This window comes from Streptopelia decaocto (assembly GCF_964273445.1).
Source record: "Streptopelia decaocto genome assembly, chromosome: 14".
NCBI classification, from domain to species: Eukaryota; Metazoa; Chordata; class Aves; order Columbiformes; family Columbidae; genus Streptopelia; species Streptopelia decaocto.
In genome coordinates this window covers 6,244,072-6,265,563 of record NC_138669.1, presented here as the reverse complement: position 1 = coordinate 6,265,563, position 21,492 = coordinate 6,244,072, and the positions used below count along the sequence as shown (strand labels likewise).

The window sequence follows — 21,492 nt, the reverse complement described above, 5'->3', positions numbered from 1 at the left end:
TCTCTGCTTGACTGCAGAGAGCCAGGGAGCTCCTGAGTATCCGCTGCCCTGTGAGCGCTGCCAGTTCTGCCTCCATGGGCAGGGTCTGGCCGCGCTCCTCCCTCAGCACCAGTCATTTCCCCTCCATGAGCCACCCCTGGGGCCCCACAGATGTTGTATCTTCTCTTGTCAAATCTCCATCCGGCTCTGGTCTGTGCCTGCGCTCTGCTCTCTGACATACGAGGCGACATCTTGCTCACCAAGGGCGAGGAAGGTTCTGCGTCCCCACCACATGCCACTGCAGGACACGTCTGCAGTCATGCATCCAGGTGCTCACGATGATGCTGTGCTGCATAGGTCCACCCAAGAAGGAGCTCTCCCACAGAGGAGAGTCCCCAGAGAGGTAAGATCAGTGTCCCAGGTGTTTCTTTCTCACTCGCAGAACTGCGCTTCCCGGTGCACGCGAACCCTCGCGAGCACGCGCGCCCACGCAGAGCCTGCCCGGCTCCAGCAGCCGCGGCTGCGGGGGTGTTTCCAAGCACTGATGACTCAAGCTTGAGAACACGCTGTTAAAGCACAGCTCCGCGTTTTGTTGTTGTTGCTGACTTCTCAGAGAAGCAGGCACAGAGACGTGCAGAGCGCCGTCCTACCTGCTGAGAGCACAAAGGGAACAAAAGCTGTCACAAAACCTTACAGCCGGGAGAAATGCCTTTGTAATTTTAGAAGCAGAATTGTAGTGGAAACGAGATGTTGTATAAGTGCTCCTCAGCGGTGCTGCAAGCCTAATGCTTCAGCCATCCCTGCGGGATGAGGTTGGGCTGCAATTTGAAAGATGAGAGACCCAGCTCCCACTGTGTGCAGTAAAAGGTAGAAAGTGAAGTGGGAGCAGCAGCTGGGAGGCACAAGCTGCAAAGGTGACTTGGCAGGGGACAGGTGACCTGGCAGGGGACAGCAGGCGCTCTGCTCTGGGGGTGCAGGGGGAGACTGGGCCTTCCAGCTGGGTGAGCACAGCAGCGTCAGTGCTTTTTGCGTGGCGTGGGCTGTGGAGGAGTTATTGCTAATCGCTGCACAAGGGAAAGGCACTTGGTGCCTTCTGGAATGCTGTTTTGTTGGGATTGTGTCTGTGTTTTCCGAAGCTGCTCTCTAGGACTGTCACAATGAAGGTCTGTCCTCCCTTGAGGGTGACGTTAGTGACACAGCAAGTCATCTCCAGCCCAAACTTGCCCCCTCACCTCACAAGAGATGAGGGCAAGTGGGAATCTGAAGCGATCCCTGACTCAGCTTCCTTGTTACCCAGCCATGATGTGACCCCGCAGCCTGTTCCTCAGCCCAGCTCCTGCACAGCTCCGTCTGTGCCCAGCGTCCATGCCCGCTCCGCTCTTCTGCAGGGCTCTTGCTGGAGGAGCTCGCAGACTTTTATCGCCATGTCTGGTCCAGGCCCGTCGCCCGGGGTGGCCGTTTGCCCATCATGAACAGGGGAACCTTTTGCGTCTCTCCAGAAATGGCTGTGCATTTTTGGGGTGCAGGACAGCAACCTGCCTGCCACATCTTAGCAGTGCCAGAGCTGCTCAGTGATCAGAAAAGCTGAAATGTGGTGTAGACCAGGAACCTGAGATGCTGACAAGTGCATCAGCCCCGAGCATCACCCAAGGCAGCCTGTGCTGAGGTGGGAGGGCAGCACCTGTGACCCCACCACTGCTTACCCCATCCCCCCTCTAGCCCTGGTTTGCTGGTGGGAGTGTGGAAAGCAGAGCCTGGACAAGCTATCTGGTTCCTACATGCTCTCACCCTGCGCTCTGCAGCGTGCTCCCGGCCCTACGTGATGCCGAGGTGCATCGCACTAGAAAGCGAGTTCGTTTTGGTGCTGGGAGGAAGGCAGTGCTGTAGGTTGCTGCTGGGACCTTGCCAGATACTTGAGGCTTGGTATGGTATTTATTAAACCTAATCACATCCAAATAAAAGAGAGGCTTTGCCACCAGCCCTTTTCCTGTGTGCTGAAATGTTCCTTGTGCTGTTCCTGTTCATCTATAGAAATCCCCTGGGCTCTGGCCTTTGCAGTCTCTTTCCTTGAACTGCCTCCATTACAGTCATGTTACACCTGATGCAATTTATACTTTTTAATATTAAAGAACCTGAACCACTGGATTGTGGCTCAATAGAACAGGAAAGGAGAACGTTAGACCAGCTCAACAGATAGCTCTGTGTCTGCTGTTAGATATGGATCTCGTTAGCAGCCTGTGATCTCATGCAAGCATGTCTCCAGGAGAACCAAGGTGAAACGCCGGGGATGTGACCCTGGTGACAAGCCCAAGACCAGCACATGAGGCAGCTGCCCGCTGACTGGCTCTTGCCTTGGGGCTCTGGCTGCTGCAGGAGTGGACATGGGCTGGGGAGAGGAGAGCGGCTGTCGGCATGCCCAGAACCTCAGGGCGGCTCTCAAAGAGACCCCGGAGGCTTGTGAAGAATATGGAACTGCTGAGCGGGATCTCAGGAGCCCCGAGGGCAGGTTGGGCACAGGGCCCTGCACCCTGACCCACTGAGATCACCAGCAGACGGGGAAGCACCCTGTGGCACCTTGTGTGTGGATATCAGGTCGAGGGATGCCCAGCTAAAGGCCAGGTACGTGTCTTGAGGGGGTTATGACATGAGTCAGGGTTTAAATGTCCCTCGGAGAATGCAGCAGGTGGCCGAGCAGCGGCTGGAGCTGAGCTGGCAGCCAGCACTGTGGATCTGCTCTCAGGTGGGTTTGTTCCCCGGTGTCTCGGCTCCAGGACAGGCCAGGACTGACGCTCTGCGGAAAGGTTTGCTACGCCATCGGGGGCATTCCCTACCAGATGACAGGCAACACGCTTGGGCTTTTCTTCCAAATCTTCCTGTTGGATGTTGTGCAGGTGAGCAGCCACATGAGATGGGGTTATCTGCAAAGGGGCTTGGCTTAGGCTCAGCAGACTGGGCAAGAGTAGACTTTGGTGGGTGGCCCAAGCCCTTGGAAATGCTTGTCAGAATTAGGCGTTCACACCAGATCAAAATCTTGTGATGAAAATATTGTTGGTGGGCATGGACGAGATGTTTCTGACCCATTTCAGTGCTCAGAGCGGTCTCCAGGAGATGCAGATAAAGTGTTGGCTAGAGCGAGCTGATTCATGCTGGCTGCTCACAGCTTTTTGCCAGGACTTCTTTTCGAGCTGTGGTTTCCATTTCCCCCCAGCTGGAGCCAATCCATGCCTCTTTGATCCTTTTCCTTGGAAGAGCCTGGGATGCGGTTACTGACCCTGCTATCGGCTTCCTGGTCAGCAAGAGCCCAAGGAGAAAATATGGCAAGCTGGTCCCATGGTGAGTGTCCAGGCTGGAGTCTTGGGAGGGTCTGTGGGCTCAAATTCCCTCAGTGCTGGCACAAAAAGGCAGCTGGGGCGCCTCACTGGGAATTTAATGTGTTTGTGGCTTATGGAGAATTACAAAAGCTTAACATCGCAAGGACACTAAAGATAACATCGTTTGCAGTGGGGTCCATGTGTTGTTGCAGCAGCAGAGGAGTGTTCTGCAAACCTGCACACTTGCTGCTTCCAAGTCCTTGTGGTTTTGGGACTGTGGGGTTCAGTGCTCTGAGTCTTGCATAGTGGCACATACAGAGTTTGGTCGTCAGCTGTGCCAGGAGATTCTCAGGCTCCAACCATGGGCAGATCTCGCACACAGAGAGTAACTGCTGCCCCAAGGTTCTGCTGCAGGGCAAGGACTCAAAGAAGCTAAGCACGAGAATAGGAAATGCTTGACAACTTAGACATTAGCTCTTGTTTCAGTGTTTGTATCTAGCCCTCCCAGGCTGAGCAATGGACACTCACTAGAGCAAAGGTGTTTCCTCTCACAGATCTTGGTCTTTCTGGGCTGGGGAAGACGCTGTTCTGTACCTCAGCTTGTGCAGTGACAAGCGTGACCACCTTATCTGCAGGTCACATCTGACCAGCTCTGCCTCCTCCCCAGGATCGCAGGCTCCATGCCGTTCGGGGTGCTCTGCTACTGTCTGACGTGGTCTACCCTCTCGGATGCCACCCCTGCCTCCCTGAAATTCCTGTGGTACCTGTTCATGTACAGCTTCTTCCAGACTTGCATGACTGTAAGGAACACGGTGCCTGAGGCTCTGTCTGACACATCATCCTGTACTGCAAGGGACCGGGACAGGGTCAGCTGGGCTGTCCCTGCCTCTCCAGGAAGGGACAGGGAGCGGTGGGGGTGCAGGATGGCAGAGACCAGCCCTGCAGGGTTGGTGGGATGGAACAATGTGTTTTAATGCTGGGGATTCAGCTGGACTGCCTGTATGTGCTGATGTGAACTTCCCCGTCACTGGTTTGTGGGAACACAGCAAATCACAGCAGAAAAGGGTGAAAAGCCACCAGTGCACAGGGGTGACACAGGTGGCATCCTTACCTGCTGTGTGTACGGACGAGTGGGGGTCACAAGCAGCAAACCAGGGAAGAAGCAGCCAGGGCTGCTTGAACTGTTCTCTCCCTAGTGTCACCACGTGCCGTACTCATCCCTGACAATGTTCCTGGGAGGAACCCAGAGAGACCGTGACTCAGCCACTGCCTACAGTGAGTGTGGGTGCCCCTGCAGCCCTGGCTGCCCGCGCTCCCGGGAGGCCCCCCCAAAGGAGAGGTGAATGAGTTCCTCTGGCTCTGAACAGCCTGCAGAGTGCATGGGGTAAACCAGGGATGAAACCAGTCATCCTCTGCAAAGAATTTATCTGCAGAAACACTTCTTAGATTTGCATCATCCCTAGGAGAGTCAGGACCCAGATTTATTAGTTTCAAACATCAAGAGTATTTACTGCTGAAAAAATCAGAGCAAGTAGAAATAGCAGGTCTCTTCTTCTGGGGCAGCTCTGGATGTTAGTGTCTCAAATTCCATTCCCAAAGTTGGTCTTACCCTGAGGGATGTGTCCCTTCAGCCAGGGAGTGGGACCGAGGTTTCTCTCCTGGTCATCCTGGCAGGAATGGGAATGGAGGTGTTCAGCACGCTCCTCGGGTCAGGAATCCAGGGGCAGATTGTGGGCAGTTACCATGCCCGCATGATGAACGGCTGTTCCGTGTCCAACGAGACCCTGCACAACACCAGCACCCACAGCCTCACGGACTCTCTGGAGAACACGGTAAGGGCTGACCCGTCTGCCCCGCTCCTCCCGTGGTACCCGCCTTGTCACTGGAACCAGCTCTTGTTTTCCAGCGTAGGGCCTACATATTGGCATCCCTGGTCCTAGGCTCGATCTGTTGCCTGTCCTGTCTGATTCTCATCTTTGGAGTCAGGGAGCAGCCTGGTAAAGTCCATTTAAGATTAAATTTGGAGGGTGCCCAGTGGCAGCGGATGGTGAGGATGTTACAGGGAAGGTGTGAGGCAGAAGGAGATGGGCTCCTGTGAGGGGATGGCTCTCGGGGTGTGTGGCTCATGGATGCTGAGCCCCTCGGTCTGTGCTGGCAGCATCTTGCTCCTACAGAGGAGAGGGGAGATGCTCTGGAGAAAGGATGGCTCCTCCGCATGGAGCCATGGGCTGGGACAAGGTCTGCAGCTCACTGCAGTTCACTGCTTCACAGTGGATGGGTCTCACCAACACGCAGCCTGTGGAGCTACACAGACCAGCCCGCATGTGCAGTAAAAAGAAGTAAAATCCTGCCTGTGGTTCACACCATGGCTGTTGTCTCTGCCCCAAGATGACAGACTCCGACAGCTCCTCACCCAGCCGAGCTGCATCCCAGGCACAGTGGTGCGATTCCGCAGTGCCTTCCGTCTATCACGCTTGTTCTGGCAACTCCAGTGCCAGTGCTGCTGTCTCTTCTCTCAGGGCCCCTCAGCCCCCTGGGGAAGGTTGAGCTGCCCTTCACCAGCTGCCTGAGGATGATGGTGGGACACAAGCCCTACACTCAGCTGTTGTCTGGCTTCCTCTTTGCGTCCCTGGCCTTCCAGGTGAGAGACCCGCCGCTGCAGGAGGGATGAGATCCCTTGGGGGATGAGATGTCCAGGCAAGTTATCTAAACAGCGAACTTGGTCCCCCAGCCACGAACATCTCCCCATTGCTTTCCCAGATCACACAGGGGATCTTTGCCTTCTTCTGTACTCACGCCGCAGGGCTGGAAGGGAAGTTCCAGCATTTAGTGCTTATCATGTTGGTAAGTGAGCCCCAAGGAGATCTTCCTGCTGGAGAGTTGATCCCTGGATCACCCCAGCCCTTGAGCACAGGCAGCTCAGCCTCGGGGAGTCACACGCTGCTGCAAGGATGTGACCCAGGCGGAGACTGGCAGTCCTGAGGGACATTGCTGAGACTTCCATTTGGTTTTCTCTTCAGGTCACAGCTTCCCTCTCTATTCCCTTTTGGCAGTGGTTTTTGGGGAGATTTGGAAAGAAAACAGCAGCGTCACTGGGCCTGGCGGTGAGTTTGCCTGCAGCTGTGGGCTGAGAAGCCCTGCGAGGGGACAGCCTTGTCCCCAGCTGCTCACAGTGTCCGGGGAGGAGAGCTGGGGACAGCTAAGGGTGGCCCTGAGCGCAGTGTCCTCTGCACCACAGGTGAACAGGAGTAAGCCAGTAGTTGATGGCAGCTCTGCAATTCTTGCGTCTGGCCACTGCTTGTGGCTCCAGAGCTGTGCAGTTAGGTGCAGGGAGGCTGAGGGACTGTCCCTGGGACATCTCGAGACACCTTCCTTGCAGCCAAAGCAGACCCAGCTTCCCAGTTTAATCACTCAGCTCCACTGGCCTCCACAGCTGTCCCTCCTTTACTCATGAGGAAGGTTTTGCTCCCCATGTCAGCCTGTCCAGGGCCTCCACACTGCACTGTGCCAGGGACAGGAGCAGTTCTGCTTATGGAACGTGTGGGGAAGAGGGGACCATGGTTTGTGGGGGGCAGATGGGTACAAGCTACCTGTGAGCAGCAGAAAGGGCCCATGTGCTTTTGTTTTTTCTCTTCCTCTCTCCGCTGCAGCTGATCATCCCAGCCCTGGTGGCCGTCACCCAGGTGACACGTAACTTCCTGGCCTTCGTCTTCCCGGTGATGGTGGCAGGCTGCAGCATGGCCGTGCTCTACCTTCTACCGTGGTGAGCAGTCACCTCCAACACGCTTCTCAGGTGGAGAGGAGGGGAAGGTTATCGGGAAAGCACCACCCGTGATGTGCCAAGGCTGCCTGTTTGCTCCATACAGCAGCTTTTGGGCTGTAGAGGGATGTGGAGGTGGGACTGGGAGGGATGTGGTTGTGACCCGCAGTCCCACAGCAGCATCGTTCAATGTGCGTTCGGGTTGGCAGCAGGATGCCAGGCGTTGTGCAAGGCGCTGTTTGCCTTCTCTTTTTCTGGGGCAGCTGCCGCACCCTCTGTAAGACGCTCTCTGCCTGTTTGCCAACGGCAGAGGACAGGCTCAAAACGGTCCCCAGCGGGGTTCTGCATGGGGTTTGTCTTTCTCCGCTGCTTGGGGAGGCCTGGGAGTGTTTGCAGACAAGTTCAGCAGGGGTGTCACCAATGTGTCTGTGGGGCTGTCTGTCCCCAGGTCCATGCTTCCTGATGCGGTGGACGACTTCATGCTAAGGAACCCTGGCTGCCTCAACCTGGAGGCTCTCTTCTACTCCTTTTATGTCTTCTTCAACAAGTTTGCAGGTGGCCTGGCTGTGGGGATATCGACGCTGAGTTTGCAGTAAGCCCCAAACGCCTCCTCCCCTGCTCTGTCCGCCCAGCACAGGCACTTCCTGCTGTTGTTTTCTAGAGATGCTGGAATGAGCATCAGGGGTATCCAAATCTTTACGTCTGACATCTACCAAGAACGCAAACAGCAGAAATGAGTGGAAATTCCCCAAAACTGGGCCTCTGATAGCAGACCCTAGAGCAGAGTGATAGAGGTGCCTGTGTCCCTTTCTGTAGTGACCCAGTGGGACTGGAGCCAGAAAAACTGTTCTCCTCTTTAGTTTTGCAGGTTACCATGCTGGAGACTGCACCTACAACCCCTCCGTCGTCCTCACCCTGCAGCTTCTCATGGCCCCCATCCCAATAAGCCTCCTGCTCATTGCCATAATCATCTTCTGCCTTCATCCTATCGATGAGGAAAGGAGGAAGCAGATGAAAATGGAGCTGGAGGCAATGGGGTAAGCCTGAGCTCCCTGAAGGTCACCCAGCATTACTCTGGGTGTCTGCCTTGGTCCAGCCCTGACTTTGGGGGTGTTTGAGGCTGCTGACCTCACACCAGACTTCTCATCTTCCTTTTAACAGGCACCAGCTACAGCGCGGCAACCGAGAATAAACACAGGGCCGAAGCGGGTGAGTTTATTGGGAAGGACACGGACTTGCTGTGCTGTCAGGATGTGCTGCTGTCAGGGAAAGTCGTTGTCGCTTCCTGTTGATTCCTGTTCCCACATCCCAATGGCTGGTTTTGCTTCCTGACCCCCTCCCTGCCGCAGCCCCAGCCCTGCCGCCTCGCCGGAGCTGCGTTCTCCAGGGCTTGGCCTCACTGGGCTTTTGGCAGGTCCCGACAGCTCCAGGCACGGCAGATCCATGTTCTCCTCTGGGAGAGCCCATGATGCCGCAAGAAGGGCCCCGCCAGCCTCGGAGCGGGGATCCCACACGCTGGGCACAAGCGTGTCACTTAACCTCGTGGGAAAGCATCCACAAAGAACAGAGAGATTGTTTTTGAGAATAAACTATTTTTGACCAGTTTATAGAGAAAATACTGCCTGGATAGTACATGTCTTTGTGCTTAGACTGCCCTTTCACAGGGAAAGGGTTAGAATTTCTTTGAATAAAGGTGAAGTTCAGGCTCACAGAATCACACAGCTGGCGGTGTTTTAAAGCATGTGCAGTCACAATGACACCGGGCGGCAGCCAGCTCTGTCCATCTGCTGGGCCTTGTCACCTGAGTCACTCTGGGGAGAAACCAGGACTTCTTGGTGCACGAGGCTGCAGGAATGAGCTGCACTGCCTCCGGCCAGGCAGCTGGGGGGGTTTCTCGCAGCCTGTCCTGGTTTTTGCCAGGTCTGCAGGTAACGACAGAAGTGTCAAATGATCGCCAAGAAGAGCTGAGTTGGTTTTAAATCATAGCCCAGAGCTGGATCTGCCACAGCAGCATCTTGCAAGGGCGGCTCAGCACCCCCACATCTCTCCTGGCAACGGTGAGGGGGCAGTGGGGGGAAGAGAGGAGGAATTGGCCATGTCGTAGCTGGCGGCGCTGAGCTGCGTTCAGTCCTGTGTTCAGCAAAGTAAGGCTGGTTATTTTTAGGGCTAGAGCTGTCTCTGCCCGTCGGCTGACCTTGCAGCTCTCCGGTCTGGTGCACACCAACAGGATCTGAGCAAATTGCTCCCCAGTTGTGCGCTGAGTTAATTTGAAGCCTGAAGTCTTGTGGTGCAACTTTGCGATCGATGGGGTAGATTGTATTTTAGAGCTGCGTCAGGGCACCTGCAGCACCATCACAGTGGTCTGGATCCAGAACAGTTTCTCAGCCACACAAAGGGCCTCCTTTTTATCCTCTTTTTTTCTTCTTTTGTTGTTTTGTTTTCTGGGGTGTGAAGGATGTTCCTTGGGATCGCCTGACTGAGCCCATGGTCAGGTGTTGGGATGCACTGCCCTCTGCCACTGTGCTGCTTTCAGCCTCACTGCCTGCGGATTTATGAACAAACAAGCGCCTTTGAGCATCGAGGAAATGCTCTGATTGCTGAGAGTTTGGAGTCCGGAAGAAAGCATGAATTATCTCCACAGACACAAGCTCCTTGGGACGGATCTGACCTTGTGCAGAGCAGGGAGCTGCTGCCGTGCTCGCTAGCCCCGCTGCTGCCCGGGGTCCTGCGTCTTGATATCAAATAATGTCCTGTTTATTATTTACACTATTAAATATGAATGGTGGTTGCACTTTTCCCTCTTGGTATTTCTTATTTTGTGAGTTCTGCCAGGAGATTATCCAGAGGGTGGAGAGCGGTTTGGGCAGAACTCATGCGATTTCCAGCCTCTGTGCTTCCTCCAGGATTTAGACACCAGAATTTGACCTGACCCAGCTGGACCCTGGGCAGTGCAGTATGGTGGAGCCTGGCTGAGCTCCTGGCCCCTGTTGAAGGGTGGGCTGTTGCAGTGACCTGCCTTGCTGGTGAGATGAGCAGGTTATGCCAAGGAGTAAAAAACAAAACAAAAACCAAACACCCCACCCAGGGCAAGAGCCACAGTGGTTGACATGTGCGTGTCTGCGCAAGGCACCGGCTTTAGTGTGGGCTCACAGCGAGCAGGACTTTCCCCTTTCAGATCCCGGTTTCTCACCAGCCCAGCTCTTCACAGAGCCAGCGTTCATCGGGAGGGACACAAGCGGGTCCCTTTTCCTCCCCCGTTAATCTTCCTCTGGGCCTCGCACATCTGCCCTGCTGACAAGTGTGTTTGTGGAAGGTCAGGGACCACCGGCACCACCTGCGTGTCACAGATTTAACACAAAAAAATAATGCTATGGCATCAAGTGAGGAAAAAAAAAAAACCCACATTGGTATTTCAGTTTTTAAAGGATGCAAGCGAGGAACAGAAGCAATTAAAACTGACCTGTTATTTTAAGATTCTCAACCTCCTCTGTCCCATTTTAATGCACTTGCTGAAAGTACTGGCTTTGTATCAGTCCCTTGGCTGTCCTTGGAACTTCTGTTCCCTTGTGGACACTCAAGTTCATGTCCTTGAAGCAGGGAAATAGGACACTTTGAGGCAAAAATCCTGTGCCCGGAGCAATTCTTTTTTTTTGACCAAAAGAAAAAAAGAAAGTAGTTGCAGTTGCTCCCAGAAGAAAGTCATTTTGAATGTGAGATTGTTCAAACCTGCGTGTGCTCTGCTGAGTGTGCCCAGTAACGCTGTGAGGAGCAGCGTTAATATCTATAAAATATTATCTTGGATGGTCTCTGACTGCCATCATTGCATGTAGCCAACACTCTCAGTTTAGGCACAGCCCAGGTTTAGGAACTGTGGAAATAACTGAAAGTGGTGTCTGGAGCTGCTGTGACACTCTGGGGGCTCGGGGGACACGGGCCTGCACGGCGGCCTGGGCGGGCCCGCAGCTGCCAGGCCGCGGCTTCTCGGGCCTATAAATGGCGGAGAAGTGGGCAAAGCCAGCACGGCCCGAGCCCGGGGGGTTCCTCGGGTGACACTGCGGGGCCCGGTGGCAGCGGGAGGGCTGGGGGGCGGCCGGGGGGGACCCTGGACCGCTCCCTCACTGCGGGCCCCGCGTTTCCCTGGCAACGGCGCGGTGCCAAGATGGCGGCCAGGCCGGGCAGGAAGGAGCCGGGGGCTGGGGGGGCAGCGCGCGGAAGATGGCGGCGGCGGGGGCCGGGGGCGGGGCCGCTCTAGGCGGCGGGCGGGCGGGCTCTATGGCGGCGGCGGCTGCGCACACGTGGCCCCTCCTCCCTCGGGCTGCGGGCGCTGCGGGTGCGCGAGCGGCACCGGCACCGGCACCGGCATGGGCGTGCATGTGGAGACCATCGCCCCCGGCGACGGTGAGCCCCGGCCAGCCCTCCCCTCCTCCTCGCTCCCCTCCCCGCCGGACCGGTCCTGTCCCGGTGCCGATCCCGGTGCCGGTCCCGGTGCGGGTCCCGGTTCCGGTGGGCTGATCGGTGCGTGTCTCCCCGCAGGGCGGACGTTCCCCAAGCGCGGCCAGACCTGCGTGGTGCATTACACGGGTGAGTGCCGCCCGCCGTGGGGCCTGCAGGGCGGGGCTGCCCCGCCGACACCGGGAGGGTCCCCCCGCCCGGCCCGGTACCGAGGGACGCGATGGGGGAGCGGGGTCTGTCCCCCGCCCGGTGCCCTGGCAGCCTGCGGGGACCCCGGGCCTGGCCGGTGTGGGCGGCCCGGCTGGGCCACGGCGCTCCCGGGGGAGCCGGGGACCCGTCCCGCCCCGTGGGGCCGGGGGCTGGAGGTTTCCTGGGGAAGGGGGTCCCGGCTGTGCCCCGTGGCCGTGGGGTGGTCCCCATGGGAGCCGTTTCTCCCACGGCCCTATCTATGGGGCGGCTTTCCCGTGGGTGCAGCCCTCTTTTTTTAGGGGTGCACCGGGAGACAGCCCAAGGGGTGGGCAGGGGCACCTCTGGCAGGCGGGACACCCCCCACCTGCACCGGGAGGCCCTGGGGGGGTCCCAGGGCGGCAGCCGAGCCAAGAGCCCCCACGCTGGGTGCTCCCGTGGGACACCAGTGTCACCCCCCCCGAGATTCGGGGTTCACTGTATCAGAGCAGGGTCCCTGCACCCACAGCGCTGTCCCTGCTGCCCCAGCCCCTTCTCCCTCCTGGGGTGACACTGAGGTGCCCGTGGGGCAGACCCAGACCCACAACCCACCCCAGGATGTTTTTAGGGTGGGCAGCGGGGGCACCGGTCCTGGGGGGACCTCAGTGTGGGTAGCGCAGGTGCTGTTAGGGGTCGGGGTGTACGATGAGAGTCATACTCTAACCATGTCCTCCAGCAGACTTCTCTGAGCTTGATGGCAAAGAACCCAACCTTGGGACCCTCAAAAATGTCACCCCGGGGGTCTCCTCTCCCCCTCAGCTGCCCTTCGAGCAGCTCCAGCTCAGCAGGGTGGCTGCTGTGCTCCGGGGTAAAAACGAGTTGACCCATTTGTGGCTGTTTCTGCTAATAACCGATTCCACTTTCCGCCCTCCCCTTGCCCGTGGCGGGGGCCGGGAGTGCCCCTCACTGCGGAGCGGGGCCCGGCACAGCCGGGCGGCCGTCCAGCCCATCTGCTGCTCCTCCATCTCCCCCGACCTTCCCCTTCCCTCAGGAAGCGGCTCGGGCTCCCCCGGCCGCCCCATTTCCTCCGGTGGAAGAACAAAGGGAGGCTGGCAGGGCGTCAAGTGCTCCCGGGGGGCCAGCCCCGCCGCCCGCCTGCCCTCCCGGCTGCGCTCTCCCGTGCCCGCGGTGCTGCCGGGGCTCTGCCGCCCGCCCCGGCCCCCGCCTGGCACAGCTCCCGCCTTCGCGTCCCCGTCTTTGGGCAAAGTGCTCCATGGTGCTCTTACTCCTGACAGACCCTCCCCAGCAGCGATCCGCTGCGCGTGGGAGCGGTTCTCTGGTTTCCTTTTCTTTTAAAATTGTTTTTGTTGTTATTATTGTCTCCTTTTGGCCTTTACCCCCCCAGTTCCTCTGCAGGCAGCTTCTGCCCCCCCACCTCGGCAGGCAGCAGAAATCAAACCCCTCCAGGCCCTGGTGCCCGTGTCGGCAGCGCAGGTCCCGGCAGCCTGTCCTGCCAGAGGCCAGAAAACAGCAGAACGGTAGAAACCTTTGATTCCCGGCCTTGTCATGGTGCTCACGGAGCCCAGAGCGGTGTCAGGGGTGGCAGCAGAGCGTGGTGCTGGGGGTGCCACGCTCCAAGCTCCTTCAGCTCTGTCCCCAGCCGCCCTCTGCTCCTGCACCGAAACCTGCTGATGCTGGGGAGATCCAGCCCGTGCTGCACTGTGGTGGGTGCACGGCGATTCAGCTCTTGCTCTGCTGGGTTATGGATGTGCAGTGACTCGGTTAAAAACAACAACAACAAAAAAGCCCAAAATATTTGGGGAAGTAAACCCCAGTGGCCTAAAGGTGAAGGGGCATTTGGAGCTGTCTGACGGCTGCTTCTGTGTGTACCCAGGCTCCTGCTCAGTGTTTTTTGGCCCTACTGAGAGCAACTGCTTTGTCCCAGAGGTGAGGGACAGACAGACAGATGGCCCCAGTGCAGCAGGGCTGTGCTGGGGATGGAGGGGACAACAGAGCATCTTCCGGGTCCCTGGTTGCTCATGCTGGGCTTGCAGAGGTGGAGGCACTTGGGGCGAGCTTTGGGAATTGGACCCTTTCTGCTTCCTTTGGTCCCGGGTCCCTGTTTTGTGCAGGAGGTCGTGTCTGAAGCTGTGGGGAGCAGGGACAGTGCAGTGGGGTGTCCGAAACAGCCTGTGATGTGAAATCTGTCACAAAGGGCTGTTAAAGAAACTAAATCAAGGATGAAGCTCCATGATGTATTCGGGACTGCTCAGAGCAACTGGTGCGGGGCAGGAGGGCTGTGCAGAAGTGAGCAGATGGGGGTGGGGGTTGGGGGCCAGCAGCCCTGACCCCCCTAGATCTGTCTCCCTGGGGACCACGGTCCTTCCCAGCGCCCGGGCGTTGCCGCAGGCTGCGGGCAGCCTCAGCTGCTGGCTCGTGGTGCTGCCCATGCGGCACCCGGGGCAGTGGGTCCCCCCCTTGCCACGTCTGGGTGCTGCCACGCTTGAGCAGCCGCAGCAAACACTCTGCGTTTGCGAGGTGTTCCCTACCAAGGTATGTGGCTGCCCAGCGGTTGTGGAAGCTCAGCGCCTTCTCCCAAAGCCCCCAGTGCTTGGCAGAGCCCCCTCCTGTGTCCAGATGGGGGAGTGATGGGCAGCGCTGGTGCAGGCAGCTCTGGCGCTGGGGTGTAAAGCATCTGGCAGAGGGTGCTGGTGGAGGAGGGTTGATCCTCAGCTGGACAGCCCTGTCCTGGTGCAGGGGGTTGGAGCTGCCTGGGTGCCCCACGGCTTTCGGGAAGGGTTTCTCATCCTCTCCCTTCCTGTTTTGGGAAGCTAGGGGTGGAGGGGGCACGGGTGGGGCTCCACATCCCACCGGCAAAACCCCAACATACAGGTTTGTCTCCAGGGCTGCCCCTGCCTGCTCCAACACCGCTCTCTGACACCTCTGCCCATCCCGGGGGCAGGGGGACTGGAGCCAAATCGCACGTTGCAGCCGGCATCTCCCGGCTGCTGCCTGCCAAGTGTGGCAGAGACCTGGCAGAGCTGCGCTGCCGCCCGTCCCCAGCCAGGGCTGCTCTTGGGAGCCCCCTGCTCCATCCCCGACTGCCGCAGCTTCCTGCTCTTCCTCACCCCGGTTCCTCCGAGGCCCCCCGTGTCCATATAGCCCAGCCAAGACCTCCAGGGTGGTCAGATCTTTCACTTGGGGTAGGCGGGTCCATAACCAACCTCCATGGGCTCTGCCGTCCTCATGGGGCCAGTGTTGGCCATGGGCAAGGAGCTGTGCTGGGGGCGGTTGCTCCTCCAGGGGCCTTGGCCGGGCAACTGCTTTTGCCAGTGGATGCTTTGCCTCCGTAATAGCTTTGAGATCTCGTTATCTCCATGCTCAGGGATGAGGAAATGGTTGCTCGTGCTTGTCCAGAGCTGGAGAAATCTCCCGGGAGCCTCATGGGCAGAGGAAGCGCCAGAGACGAGGACGCCGTCTCCGAGGCATCAGAGCCGCTTTGTTTTCTCTGCCGGCGTGGTTGGGGGAGCACGGCAGCCCCGTGCTGGGCACAGGGACAAGCTCCTGTGTGCGATCTGCACCTTCCTGGTGCAGGGCAGCCCGAGGGATCGATCCCCTGGGTGCTGCAGCCAGTTCTGTCCCTTGGTCCCTCTGTTCTGTGACCAGGGCGCTGCCAGCTCCAAATGCCTTCCTGAGGCCAGACCTGGGCAGGTGAGCTCGGCGCAGGGACAGGCAGTGCCACCCGCTCCTGCACGGGCTCTGCAGCACCTCGCGTACCGCTAACGGTGCACTTACATTCGCCCAAATGGGGCATTAACTGCAATTCAGGCGGGTGCCCTGCAGGTCCCTGTTTGCTGTGACAAACAGGGTTGTGCTGCCTTGTCCTTGGGGGTTTTTCCTCTGTGGGTGCAGGCATGAGATGTCCCCCTGTCCCTCTGCAGCCGCCCCAGCTCGTTGCAGCGCCCGAGGGCTCGGCACTGAGCTCGGGGTCAGCTCGTGTCACAGCCCAGCAGTGCTGCCTGTGCCAGCCGGAATGGCCCGTCCCATGTCCCCGCTGCCAGCGTCCCCGCTGGGCAGGAGCAAAGCCAGCGCTGGGGAGCGGGGAGCGCTGCCAGACAGAGCTGGAAGCAGGTTCAGCAACAAGAGGTTTACCCAGGAAAGGAGGAAATGAGAAAACTCCGGATTTACTATTCCAAAGTCCAGGGTTGCAGCCTGACCGGCTGAGCTGGTGCCGATGCTCAGAGTCCTGGAACGGAGATTTATTTTTTCCCCCATGAAATTAAAAGCTTAATTTTACTCACTGACTGAATCATGGGGCCGCTGGCCCCCACCTCCTACATCTTCCTGCCAGCCAAGAGGTTTTGGTGCTTGTTGCCTCTGCAAAGGTGATGTATTTTTTCCTATTCTTTCCGTTCGGTGCCTCCCATCACCCTCGTGGTTTGTGTGCCGTTCGCTCTGGCCGCTGTCACGACATGAGCCGAGGCTGAGATGCCCCGAGGCATCTTTTGCACAAATGCATTTTCTCTTGCTCATGGGGTGAAGGAGGGTTTATTAATCGCTCTTATTGCAGGGCTGCATTAATACGGAGCTGGAGCTGCCTTATAGGAGCAGCAACTCCGCCATCCGGCGGAGTTGCTGCTCCTATAAGGCAGCTCCAGCTCCGAGATTCCCCAAGAAGGTCAGGCAGGGAGCAAGGGAGGGGAGGAAATTCTTCTTTTGCTCGTGTTAGGGAGTTATATTTAGCCCTGGGGATATCAGCCTGGCTCAGCCCTCACCATACAGCATGTGCAGGGGGGAACGGGAGCTACCCCGGGCACTTGTGTCCAGCGCTTGGTGCTGCTGCTCCCCATCATCGTTCCCGGATCCGGGAGCAATTTGGCAGCGGGATGCTGGGGGGCACGGGGAGATCTGAAGCTGAGATGGGGGCACCGGAGCCCTGAGTGGTGGTTTTGGGTGCCTGAGGATGGAAGGCTGCCCGTGGCGAGGAACGCGAGGGGTGTTTGCTGGTGGAATGGGAAGCGCCAGCTTGATCCTGCTGCCTGTGAAACATCTGGCAGTGGTGCCGTGAGGTGGGGAAGAGTTTTTTTCCCCTTCCCTTCCTTCTGCTCCCCCTTTTCCATCCTTGGGAGCCCAGAGGAGCGCTCGTCTCTAGGTCGAAACAGCAATCCTGCCCTGTTCCATGGCTGGTCCTGCCTGGCTGGATGATGCTCTGGGGGGGTTTCTGGTGGGGTTTTTCCCCTCCATGCCACCCTGTCAGGTGTTTCCGCAGGGCAAAGGAGGCTGAGCTGCAACATGTCTTTGACTCAGGGCTATGTGAGCTCTCCCAGGGTGACTGTCACCGGCTCAGGCTGCCAGGTCACAGGCGTGCGTGTGTCCCCTGTGTCACCATCATCTCCATCCCTCTCTTCCCAGGTATGCTGGAGGATGGGAAGAAGTTCGATTCCTCCCGCGACAGGAACAAGCCCTTCAAGTTCGTGATGGGGAAGCAGGAGGTGATCCGCGGCTGGGAGGAAGGAGTCGCTCAGGTGCCTCTCGCCGTCTCCCGTGCGGGGCTGGGGAGCTGCGGCGTGGGCAGAAATGGCTGCATGCAGCTCGTTCTCTATTTTATTTTATTATTTTTTCTTTAATTCCCCTGTGTTTTCCGCCCCTCCGCCCCCTCGGCGCTGGGAGGTGTGGGTGTGAATATCGCCTTCTGCGTTGCCACCTGCCAGATGGCAGGAATGGAGCAGGGCCGGGCCCCGGGAACACCTACGGCACGTCGGTGACTCAGCAGTGACATTTCTGCGCTGAGTCAGCTCTGAGCGGCGGCGTGGGGAGCGCTTGGGCCCCCAGCTCCCCAGGGAGCCCACACGGAGGGAGGCCCGGTGGGCACGGCACGGCTGCGGTGCCCACGCGAGTGACACCGGCCAGCGCCCTGTGCCGCTGGGGACGCAGCACGGGGGTACTGGTGGCTTTAGGGAATGGTCCGGCCCTCCCTGCCTGTCCTAAAAACACTCATGTGAGGAGCATCCCAACCCCTGCCGCTGTTGTAGCCCATGCTCCCTGAATTTCCCTCCTGATGTTCTTCCCTTTCCTCTTCTGTCCCCTTTAGTTTGTGTAGCTTGGGTCCCTGCTCTTGCCCAGTGTAGGGATGGGATTGGGAACAGGTCTGTGTCCCTCTCACTGTCACTCACCTGGTGACTCTGCCCATCTTCTGATACCCCCATGTTTCTTCCCCTGCTGCAGATGAGCGTTGGTCAGCGGGCAAAGATGACCATCTCCCCAGATTATGCCTACGGCTCCACTGGCCACCCCGGGATCATCCCACCCAACGCCACTCTAATTTTTGACGTGGAGCTCATGAAATTGGAATGACCTACCCCAGCACCCCGGCCTCGGGTAAGGGGGGTGCCAGCGGGGGGATGCTGGGGTTTGGGGGACACTCATGGCCCCAGCTCTGGTCCCAGGTGGGTGTGAGGAGGCGGGATGGGGTGGTGGCAGTGGGGGGTTTGAGAAGGATGGTACGGGCAGGATGGGGCTGTGCTCCCGCTCATTTGGGGCTTGACTTTGTTAAACGGTGCAGTTTGCCGTAAGCACGGCCCGTCCCCTGCCTGTTTCCTCCGCAGGCAGCAAGGAGGCAGCAAGCAGGCAAGGAGCAGGCAGGGAGCAGGCAGGGAACAGGCAGCTCTCTGATGCTGCTTCTCCTCTCTCCCAGCAGGTTTGGCACATGGAGGAACCCAGAATCTCAGCTTCAAGAAGAGTGCACATGACTTTGTACGGAGCTTTTCCCGATCGTCCACTACACTCATTGTATAACCTGACACCCGATTGAATGCCTTTGGTCACTAAGCTTTGCCTCTGACTCTTCCTCCTTGTATTGTGTTTTTATGTCTTTTTAAACTATACACCGTAAACCTCAACTCTTTTTGGGTCAAGTTCTTAATCTTATTTTTGTTCCAGGTGTAGACTACGTTTTACCAGTAGCGCAGACAGGCTGCCCTTAGATAGGACTCATTGGAGCAAAAGGAAACCCGGTAGTTACTCATTTTGGTGCAGATCTCTCGGTGTTTTCAAACCAGGAATTGCTGCTGCTGCAAAAGCCATAGCAGAGTGAGACTGAATGGATGCGGAGAGCGAAGTAGCGTTAGGATGGTGTGTAGGTCCCTGCCTGGCAGGGGGGGCTGTGGGGCCTGGCCCCGCTCCCTGGGGGGTCACTCCGGGGAAGAGGGGGCTGCTCTGCCCCTGCTTCACTCTGCCATCTCACAGTGAACCTGCCTTCCCCCCACCCCAGCCCCGTTTGCCTTTCTGGAGATGGGTTTACATCAGAGCCCCCCCACGCCCTGAAAATTCAGTAGCTTGCATTGAGCTTTCTTTAGCTATAAAGAAAAACAGCAAAAGAAGGGAGAGGGGCTGGTGGGGAGTCAGCTCAAAGAAAATGCCCCATCCCCTCCTCCCGGAAAGGAACCATCAGAGCCCAGTTGTCCCCAGTCTGAGCAGACCTGACCGTTCTCTCCTGACACCTGATGCTGGTCATCGCCGCTTGCCTGGTCTCACAACGATGCAAAGCTTCCCCCGCTGCTGTCCCACCTGCCCCCTCACCCCGCCTAGTCATTTGGTAAGAGAAATTGCCGCCGTTCACTTCCTTTTCCACCGCATAAAGGTATCAAGTTTTATTATTGCAATAAAAACGCTTTATGCTGGCTTTTCTCAGCCCGGTGTCTCGGAGGTTTTTCGCTCGCCTGGTCTGTCGCTCAGCACAGCTGGTGCCGTTCTGGGCCCTTGGGGTGCTATGGATGCTGTGCTGGGCTCTTGAGGTGCTGCGGGTGCTCTGCTGGGCTTTCGGTGTGCTGTGGGTGCTGTGCTGGGGTTTTGGGTGCTGTGGCAGCAGGACACAGCTTCTGGCTATGCTGGCTTGGGGTGTTGCTTGGTTGCTTGGCCCTGGCACAGAGGGACACCTGGGGCTCACTGGGATCTGTGGGAAGGTGATGGAGGCCTGCTGGAATTTGCGTAATTAATTGCCTTACCATAACCTCTTAAGCATTGCCCTCTCAGCCTCTGGCCGTTGTGGCTGACTCAGCCTGAACTGGGAGCGGGAAGGACAGACAGACAGACAGACAGACATGTGCTCCCTGTGTCCCCCCAGCTCCAGAGCTGCATGTCGATGTCTCTGTGTATTTATTTCGGTCCCCTTTGGAGGTTGGATGCTTAAATGTGTGACACTGCACATGCAGCAGCCGGTATTTGCAGGCCAGGTCACCACGGACCTGAAAAGCCTCTTGGGGCTTTTTTTGGTGCTTTTCTCAATTATTCCCCCTGTGCCTGGTTGGTGGGACCCCCTGAGCCCCCGCTCCTGCCCTGTGCTGCTGCAGCTTGGCTGCAGGCATCCGGCTCCTCTGCAATGGCCTTTGCTCCACGGTCGATAACGTGGCCATGATTGATAACGTGGTTGTGATCGATAATGTGTCAAGTCCCAGCCCCTGAGCGGGTTTGTTTGGGGCAAAGTTTGTATTTAATGGAGGGCGCTGGGGAAGGCACTGGGGGCAACAGCAGCTGTGGGGCTCCAGCCCCTATTTGGGGAGCCCAAGGTGTGCACGGGGTCGTGGGATTTGGGACAGGCTGTGCAGTTATTAGCACTGCCCATAATTGCTACTCAATTAAGCAGAGCAGGGAGCCGCTGGGGTGCCAGCACCGCACTCTGCCCTTTGCTGCAGCCACTTCTGGGCGGAAACTCGGGATGAGTTTGGGTTTCTCTTCCTGCAAAGCTTTTTGCTTTAATCATTAACGGGTGCCAGGCGGTGCCGTGGCTTCTGGCTGGAGATGAGCCAGGGCTGGGGGGAGCTTGGGGCCAGCGGCCCCCTTGGCCATGCAGCCCCTGCTGTTCCAGGCAGGGATGAGGGTTTGGGACCGGCACAGACCCTGGGGTGGATCCTTCTCGGGCTGCTGTAGAATGTGTCCCTGCTCCTGGCTGTGATTGTCACCATGGGGCTGCTCCCATCCCGGGCTGGCTGAGGGATCCGTCAGGCTGAAAATAGCACCAGTAAATAAAACGCTTCCTCCCAGTCTGGCACCGGGAGCCAGGACGTGCCCGGCTGCTGCTCCACAGCAGGGCTGGCCCCATGCCAGCAAGCTCCTGGGCTGAGGCCACCAGCTCTGGGCTCAGCTGGGTGCCCGCAGGAGGGGACACGGTGGCCCGTGGCCTCCCTGGCACTGTCAGCGGGATGTGGCAGGTGGGTGCTGGGTCCCGGGGTGACACGCCGATGTGCCTGGCAGTGGGATGCCCGTGTCCACCCTGTGCCCTGACTCAGTTGAGTGCCGCACTCACCGTGTTTCCACCCGCGGCGCGGGACTCCCACGGGGTTGTCACACCTGGCGCGTGCCCTGGGGACAGCGGTGACAGCTGGAAGGGTGCGGGACACGGCATCACCCTCACAGCCACGTCAGCCCCACGTGCCTGGGCAGTGGAGGCATCAGGAGGAGCCACCCACGCAGCGCTGCTCACCGTGGGGCACCCGCTCTGCCCCCCACCAGCACCCCCAGTCCCCAGTTTGGGACACACCCTCTGCCTACCCCACCCCCTGGCCCCCCTCCAGCAGTCCCAGTCCCCAGTTTGGGGCACCCAGCTGCAGTGGCCCAGGCTGGGACATAAGGGCTGCGGTGGGGACAAGTGATGTGCTGGTGCCGGCAGGGTTGGTGACAAAATGGGAGGGAGGGGGGGGCTCAGCCCCATCCCTGCTCCCCCAGGATGCCCGAACCCACAGAAAACCATCCCAATCCCTGTCTATCCCTGCAGTGCCAGGGCCCTTTGCAGCTTTGTGTTCACCTTCCTCTTCCTCTTCCTCACCTGTG

The 21,492-nt window shown here is 58.4% G+C and overlaps 2 protein-coding genes across 4 annotated transcripts; both read left to right on the top strand.

Annotated features, from left to right (window-relative positions):
• Nucleotides 1-253: 253 nt before the first annotated feature.
• On the top strand, nucleotides 254-9,847 carry LOC309446252 (sodium-dependent lysophosphatidylcholine symporter 1-like). Of its 2 annotated transcripts, XM_082065816.1 has the most exons (15): nucleotides 255-382; nucleotides 2,745-2,870; nucleotides 3,188-3,312; nucleotides 3,958-4,090; nucleotides 4,487-4,565; nucleotides 4,965-5,122; nucleotides 5,197-5,287; nucleotides 5,810-5,931; nucleotides 6,051-6,134; nucleotides 6,311-6,394; nucleotides 6,941-7,053; nucleotides 7,499-7,642; nucleotides 7,911-8,087; nucleotides 8,212-8,259; nucleotides 9,505-9,847. In XM_082065816.1, exons 1-14 carry the CDS (start codon nucleotides 272-274, stop codon nucleotides 8,240-8,242), a joined length of 1,578 nt encoding a protein of 525 aa, XP_081921942.1. In that variant the 5' UTR covers nucleotides 255-271; the 3' UTR covers nucleotides 8,243-8,259; nucleotides 9,505-9,847. The 2 variants fall into 2 exon arrangements, with proteins under 2 accessions (XP_081921943.1, XP_081921942.1); XM_082065817.1 differs by lacking the exon at nucleotides 2,745-2,870 and having other exon boundaries at nucleotides 254-382.
• A 1,491-nt stretch (nucleotides 9,848-11,338) lies between these two features.
• Nucleotides 11,339-19,356, top strand: FKBP1A (FKBP prolyl isomerase 1A). 2 transcript variants are annotated; one of them, XM_082065432.1, is made up of 5 exons: nucleotides 11,339-11,448; nucleotides 11,584-11,631; nucleotides 17,080-17,192; nucleotides 17,893-18,045; nucleotides 18,365-19,356. In XM_082065432.1, the coding sequence occupies exons 1-4, from the start codon at nucleotides 11,412-11,414 to the stop codon at nucleotides 18,019-18,021; spliced, it is 327 nt and encodes a 108-aa protein (XP_081921558.1). In that variant the 5' UTR covers nucleotides 11,339-11,411; the 3' UTR covers nucleotides 18,022-18,045; nucleotides 18,365-19,356. The 2 variants fall into 2 exon arrangements, with proteins under 2 accessions (XP_081921558.1, XP_081921559.1); XM_082065433.1 differs by having other exon boundaries at nucleotides 18,362-19,356.
• Nucleotides 19,357-21,492: the final 2,136 nt, after the last annotated feature.